Source organism: Eucyclogobius newberryi, unplaced genomic scaffold, assembly GCF_026437365.1.
Source record: "Eucyclogobius newberryi isolate DKJ021-1_F unplaced genomic scaffold, fEucNew1.0.hap1 SCAF_22, whole genome shotgun sequence".
Taxonomy (NCBI): Eukaryota; Metazoa; Chordata; class Actinopteri; order Gobiiformes; family Gobiidae; genus Eucyclogobius; species Eucyclogobius newberryi.
In genome coordinates, this window is record NW_027315857.1 from 22,330,804 (window position 1) to 22,338,318 (window position 7,515).

Consider the following 7,515-nt stretch of genomic DNA (forward strand, 5'->3'; position numbering starts at 1 on the left):
GGCTTCTACTCCTTCTTTGAGTACAAATTGTGCTCTCTCGATAAACTATGGACACAAAAACACAAATGCGTAAATACTTGTCCTTTAAAGCTGAAGTACATCATACAATATTTTTTCGTAGATACGCTCTCACACTCTCGAGCTCTCACAAACACTTTGACACATCACCAGTATTCATAAACACGGATGTTCTGCCCAAAAGCACAGTTTTAGAACCGTTTTTCAGACGGCGAGGTAAAGCAGGGTGGACCACCAAAGCACAGCCAATCAGCTCTCACCCCATCGCCTAATAGTGTCCCTTTAAGTTTGTTTCAAGGTTTTACAATCTGATGCGAACAGCGCGCGAATGTCCTGGTCGTGACACAAAAAAAGCAGCAAATGACGGAACACTTGACGGGGAGAAAAGCAAAATGTTCCTATTTACAAGAAGACAAAAAAAAAGTTGTGTAATGCGGCTTTAGCTCACGGCGTTCACTTCCGAGACGGCCCGCGTCGTCGCCAGCGTCTTGAGCTCGGGCCCGTCGTCCTCCCTCGCCCCCTCGCCCCTGTCTTTGCCCTTGCCCCTGAACGGTCGACCCAGTTTGAGCGACAGCGTGTGCAGGACGGTGGTCTCGTCGGGGACGGAGCTGCGGGTGCTGCGCGTGAAGGTGGAGGCGCTCCGGCTCTCGGAGTTGGTGGCCTCGAACAGCTTGCCCATGAAGCTGAGGCCGGCCCGGCGGATGTGCGAGCTGCCCGCGAACACGTAGAGGACGGGGTTGACGGCGCTGCTGAAGTAGGCGAAGGCGGTGACGTTCGGGCGGGCAGTCAAGGCGGCCTTCACCGTGGACTCGCTGCCCTGGAGCACGCCGGCCACCTGCAGGGCGGAGACGACAGGATGTGAAAAGACTTGTACTATTTGGCGTTCATTTCAATCGTCTTGTTAATACTTGTTATGTTATAAGTAGGCATGGGACAATATTTCAATTTTGAGTTACATTTGTTTTTTTTATTTACAACAAGCAACACAACAACAGAAAACTGAAAATTAAATTTAAATAAAAAATATATAATTTAATTTAAATTTTAAAATTGTATTATTTATTTTTAATTAAAAGTTAAAAAGTTAAAACACTTTTTAAAAAAATAAAAAATTTGAAAATTTAAAAATAAATAAAAATGAATAAGATGAATGCAAAATAAAAATACTGGGGGGAAAAACACACACAGAAAACACAAAGAACGAGCAGGACCAAGGAGAAACATAAGGTAAGTAAAGGAATAAAAGTAGAAAATTAGGAAGTGGTATCAGGAAACAAAAAGAAGAAGAACTAAGCATATTAAGTTCAAAATTGTTGTCCTATTTTGTCCATTGTTTTTTTTTAATTGTCTATTGTCAAGTTTAGTCACAATTATCATAGCTATATAATTCTGATTAACATGAATATCACGATAATTATTAAAACTAAAAAGCTTATAAATAGCAACCGTGACAATCTTTTTTTTATCTGTCTGTTTTTGTCACATTTTACTTTATTTTGTCATTCAGAAAGTTCACTTTGGTAAAGCCGATCACAAACTTGAGGAACAGTCACATGTCAGACATTGGAAATACCAGATTTCACTGTTTGGTCTCAATAAACGTGAATAATAGTTAAATCGTGTTGGTTTTTCTCACAATAATCATAACACTACAATGTGACATCCCCGATTCTACAAAATGAACGATCACTGTGTACCTGTTTCATCACGAGAAACAATATTATTATCATTTTTAATTTCCTGCTTTTATTTTTCCTCAGTTAAACCCTTACTTTTACACATGTTCTGGTGAATAATCACTCTATGAACCGCAGTTTGGCCGACCGTGTTTTGCTTTTGAAGACTCAACATCGATGGGTTTCAGAGTGATGAATATCTAGCACCGTTGCCATGACAATTAACGTTTCACAACAAAATATTGGCTCTTTTGAATGGGCAAAAAGTCTTTAAACATCCAAATGTCCACTAATACAAGCGGGGGATGCCACCAGGCCAGGTTACAGGTCTGATCTGTGGTGAGGTGACCCCGCTCAGAGGTAGAGAACGCAGGTTTATCCAGGTATTATATCATTTTTGTCTTGATAAAACATCGGGAATCAAACAAATGCCTCCCCGTCCACCAACAGCCCTCACCTCGATGATGTTGACGATGTGGTACGGGAGCCAGAAGACGGTGAAGGCCAGGATGATGAACAGGATGAGCCGGCTGCCCTGGCCCTTGCGCTGGAACATGACCGTCTTCAGGCGCCGGATGACGGACGAGTAGCAGGAGGTGATGAGGGAGAAGGGGACGAGGCAGCCCATGGCCGTCTCGAACAGGTACTGGAACACCCGGTGGCCCGCGTGCTCGCCGTGGTACGGCACGCACAGGTGCACGGTCATGTTCAGGATGTGGCGCTGGACGTCGCTGCCGCGGAGACGCAACGGGATTGACCCAAGGGGGAGAGACGGGTGACAGAGAAAGATGTTTAGTATTGTAGTAGTAGAAGTATTAGCCCGTGTTGAACCATGACAGAGAGTTCAGGTTTGATATCGGGCGTGAACTTTGCCCCTCCTCCCTGTCCAGTGCATATTTTGGATTTTACACCATGTATTTCTAGTGTACTTCTTCATTGTTAGCACATAACACAGTAAATGTACGGGACACTTTGATCTTCTCCAAATATTGTACTCGTTTTGAGAAGTGATGGCAATACCGGTGATGCAAGTGCCAAGTAATGTAATGCAATACCAAGTACTACCAAGTATTGTGAGTCAATAACAATGAGTTTTAACTGCAGTGAAGCATTGGCACTGAGAGCTACTGTATGTCATTATTTTAACTCCACCTCAGCTTGAACTGATCAGAAATGTAAATACGCTTTGTGCAGATGAACATAAAATATAATTAATGTATTTCAAAAATGGATTCAAATTGTTAACCAATAATGTACTGATATTTAGCATGAAAGTCAATATTTACCTCAGTCAGTATCAATAGATCAATATTGGTTTCGATCTGCTAATCCCTAGTATTGAGCTTGTTCGTTACATTAGCCATAAACTTCACATTTTGTTCAGTTCAGTTAAATGTTCAGTTAATTTGTTCAGTTAAAGCAGAACTAAGTAACATTTTCACCTTATTAAACATCTTTGTAAGTCCCTGTGACGGCTAAATAAGTTAAATTTGGGACATTTTAAGTGACCGCCGTCGCCCCCTGCTGTCGCTGGGCGGAAAACCAGCCTTGCAACATTTGCCGACATCAAACTGAGGACGAATCCTCCTGAGAAACCCTGACTCTTTTTCTTTTTATGACCCGTTAAATTAGTTTGTACGTGACTACACTTCCTCGCGTTGGCAAAAAACAGAAAAATAAAGCTTTTGCGTCTGTACTTTCACTGCATATCGTCACAGGGGAGCTGCGGGGGGCGCTCTCTCGCTAACGCCGCTTAGTTCTGCTTTAACGACGAGGGAGGAGCATCTCAACGGGGCTGGACGGCGTTACCTGCGATAGAACGGCATGGGCAGCGACAGCACGAAGGCCATGACCCACACGCCCAGCAGCAGCACCAGCAGCGCCCGCTTCGTCCTCATCCGCTGGGACAGGAACGGCCTCGACACAGCCAGCCACCGGTCCATGCTCATCAGGCAGATCAGGTAAATGGACACGTACATGTTCACACTCGACAGGTAGTGCACGAGTTTGCACGCCGCCGCCCCGAACTCCCAGCCCCGGCCGCCGGCGAGGTAGCGCAGGAACAACGGGGCGCTAAGCAGCACGAGCGCGTCGGCCACCGCCAGGTTCAGGACCAGGATGCAGGTGACGGAGCGCTTCTTCACGCGGCAGAAGACGGACCAGACCACGAACAGGTTCCCCGGGAATCCCAGGACGAAGGCCAGGGTCAGGATGGCGATGCCCCCCCGGTGGGAGGCCGAGAGGGGCAGCGAGGTCGGGCCGGACGGGGCAGACGGGGCAAGGATGGAGGCGTTTGAAGACATCGCTGCGACCGACGAAAAAGGCTCTCGATACAGGAAGCTGAAGCTGAAAGATGGAAATAAAGAGTTTTCAGATGGAGTGATGGAGGATTTGAGACATCCAGGCGTAAAATAACCTCTAAAAAGAAGGAAAGTCTATTTGACAGTCTCTCCAGTTTTTATAATTATGACGTTTATGATGTTTGGTTGTGTAGAACTTGTGGTAATTATTGATCATAGTACTACATCTGTGAAGTTGCAGTTTGTGGACGTTTCAAATGACAAGAAGCAGAGCTGAATTCTAAAAGTGAATCCCTCTGTGATGGTCGTGATTATAAACTTGACCAAAAAAATTGTCAAACTTAGGACAAATAATCAAAAAGTTCAGTCAAATCTGAACTATAATAACTTTCACTGGACTTGACTGGAACCAAGTCCAGCTTTTGTTTCATTCTTTTTAGTCGGAAGTGTGGTTGAACATCTGCGTTGTCGGCTTCTCCAACCGACAAACGTTCACACACAATTTATCAGTGACAAGGTCGGTGCAGTGTCTTGCCCAAGGACACAGCGGAAGGGACTGCAGTGGCTCAGTGGTTTGAGCATTCCATCGCAGCTCGACGCCATGTCCTTTGGCGATGGTAGCATATGGATTTCGTGAGCCGATACTTTATGGGTCCTTTTATCTTTTATCGTGATATTGAAGCTCGTAATCGTCTGGTATCGGCCACTTTTATGCCTTTATGGCGATGCTGTGTACATAAATGCGGCTGCAAAATACTTGGATACTGTACATCACTGTCCTTTGAGGTTGTGGCAGGCTCCAACACCACTGTGAACGCCGTGCCAAGTCCAGATGTCCAACTGTCCTCTTTACAGGTATCCACGAATCATCTCCATCGCTGTAGTCCTATGTCCGAGATACATTGTCTCGAAACATGTCTGTGCTTTTAAACGCAGGCGTAGTTTTCTTTTCTCAAACGTCTCTTAAAAGTGTCGCTTCGCCCCAGGTCACCCTTGATAAAGAGTTCTCGATCTCGATGTGTTCTTACCCAGTCGAATAAAGGTTAATAAATGAATAAAGTCAAATGGAATGGAACAATTGGCAGCGCCTCGATGATCTCAGTCCCGTATTCTGAGCAGTAATGAAATACATGCTTGAAAGTTCGAGGTTTAATGCCACATTCGGGGACATTCCAAGCATCTCCACGGAAACAACGCCCGCCAGAAAAGTTAGGCCGAGCACCTGTCATCCTTTATTGTGGTTTTTGCCTTTCCTGAACGAATCCTTGACAGTTAAAAGTTGTAAAACTGTTTTTAAGAAATAAGGGAAAACGGCCATACCTCAGTTTGTCCCTCGTGGGCTCCTGTAACTTATCCCAATGCTCACAGACTCCCGATGTGCTCGTCGTTCGCCGTTCACCTTGCTCTGCTCACACTCCGGGTCTCTCCCCCGTCCCCCCCTCTTTCGTTGCCGTGGAGACGTGCAGAAGTTGAGGATTGCGAAACGCCGATCATGTGATGGGAAATCCTCTGGCCACATCGAGCAGCAATCATACTTCCTTTTATTGCGTCGACGACACGGCGATTCCGCTAACGTGCCGCTAATGTGCCGCTAATGGGCCGCTAATGGGCCGCTGTTTGCTCGCCTCTCGTCCGGAATAAATGATGAAACGTGAACGGCGCTGAACAAAGAAGGGATTTGAGTCAGAGATTGTGAAATGTGTGTGACGAGAGGAGGAGGAAGAGCAGGAGGGGCTGAAAGGGAGTGGAGGTTGAAGAGTTCGTTCAAGTACAAAGTGACTGTTTGGAAGTGACATTCTGATTTATGATTTAAACTTCGTCCCAGGCAAAAACATAACGTGATGTGAAAAAAATCTGGTGTTTCCAAATTCCAAACGGTGAAAAATAGAAACAAAACTGAATCATGTCTAAAGGAAACGCAGACATTAACTTGTAACTTGTCACTGACTTAAAGGCGCAATGGCAGATTTTTCGGCGATTTGAGAAGCAGGCGGAAGTGCGCATGCGCACTCCCCCGTGCGGACTGATACATCACACCCGTGCGTTTGTTTATTAGCCCAACGGAGCGCATCGCATCGCTCGTCTCCCGTAGATTTCCGTCCACTTCTGCGTCAGCTCGAACTGTCTTTCTCCGTCTTCATTTTGCCCCGTACACTGAGGGAACTATATTATGATAGATCCATGCGCTTAGACACGCGGAAACGTGGGGACGAACCGCACGCAGCTGCAGGTGAGCGGTAGGTGCGTTTTATGATTGATACGTGGCAGGACTAATGATTTATCCACGCCACGAGGAAATATGATAAAAAATTTGCTGAAAAAAATCGGCCATTCCACCTTTAATCATAGTGGGAAGACTTACTTACAAACTTGAATCGCCCCCTACTGTTTGGTTGAGTCATTGAACTACAATACAGTTAAGATAAATATATTTTGAATTTTGCTAAAAAAAAAATCACAGAATAGCACATTTTTAGCTTCATAATTTTACTTCCTGGTTGTGATCGATGACATCAAGCTAGGAAATTACCCAGCAAAAACTAGGCAAAAACTCCCTCTAATGTAATTTTTTTTTTCACCAATAAAATAATATATGAGAATGACTTTATTTTGTTGGATGGATGGATGGACTTTATTTTGTTGAAATCATGTCAAAAAAGTAGTTTCTTTGTGTAAATTCTGCCTAAACTTTGACTGGAATGAGTGTCCCTGGTGTGATGTCACTTCCTGTCATTTTTCTACAGATTTTTCAAATTTGTTTCCACAAATACCTGATCGATTTGGTGTAAAACTATAATTCATATGTACGACAGGTATAAACGCACCAAATAAAGCCAAAATCAAGTCTTAAAAACCTGCCATACGTCACTTTAATACAGTATAATACAAACTTTAATGCCACAGAGCACTTTATACTTCGTAAAAATACAAAAATACAACGATAAAACACTTTTAAAAGCACAATGTTGTCAAATCCTTTGGAATGAGCAGGATCATCTCCAGTCTCTGTCTGGGCTGTTCATTCCTGTTCAAACTTGAAAGATATTTTATACTTTTCCTTTGTCCGTTGTGTAAAGAAGACTTTGGGGGTTTCTTGACTAATCAATGGGTTCTTATTGTTTTCAGAGGTTTCTTCATGTTGTACTTTTTCCAATGAGAAGCCAAAAATGTGGGTGGGAATGTTGGAATTGTTCGATGAAGAAGGCGTAGGCACCAGCTTGGGTTCGATTCAAGAATTCAATGTTATCATTTAAGACTTTTAGAAGATAATTTACCATTTTCTGAGTAAAATAAACACTTAAATCAGACATATTTACATTTTTTCATATTGAACTGTAACATAAGTAGATCGTCATTTTACATTTTCTTCATTGTAAACTGCAATATTGATCTAAAACGATAATAGAAACAACATTATTGACTTCCTGTTCAAATGCGTCTTCATAGTGACATTTCACCGTAACAAGCACCACCTTGTAATTTAAATTTAAGCGAAAATCATACGAAAATCTGGCTAAACG

At 43.6% G+C, this 7,515-nt stretch overlaps 1 protein-coding gene across 1 annotated transcript; it reads right to left on the reverse strand.

The window, feature by feature from the left end:
- Positions 1 to 442: 442 nt before the first annotated feature.
- ltb4r (leukotriene B4 receptor) lies at positions 443 to 4,036 on the reverse strand. The gene is made up of 3 exons (XM_072459272.1): positions 3,504 to 4,036; positions 2,152 to 2,425; positions 443 to 853 (listed from the first exon to the last, which is right to left on the reverse strand). The coding sequence occupies exons 1-3, from the start codon at positions 3,995 to 3,997 to the stop codon at positions 458 to 460; spliced, it is 1,164 nt and encodes a 387-aa protein (XP_072315373.1). The 5' UTR covers positions 3,998 to 4,036; the 3' UTR covers positions 443 to 457.
- Between the last annotated feature and the right edge of the window lie 3,479 nt (positions 4,037 to 7,515).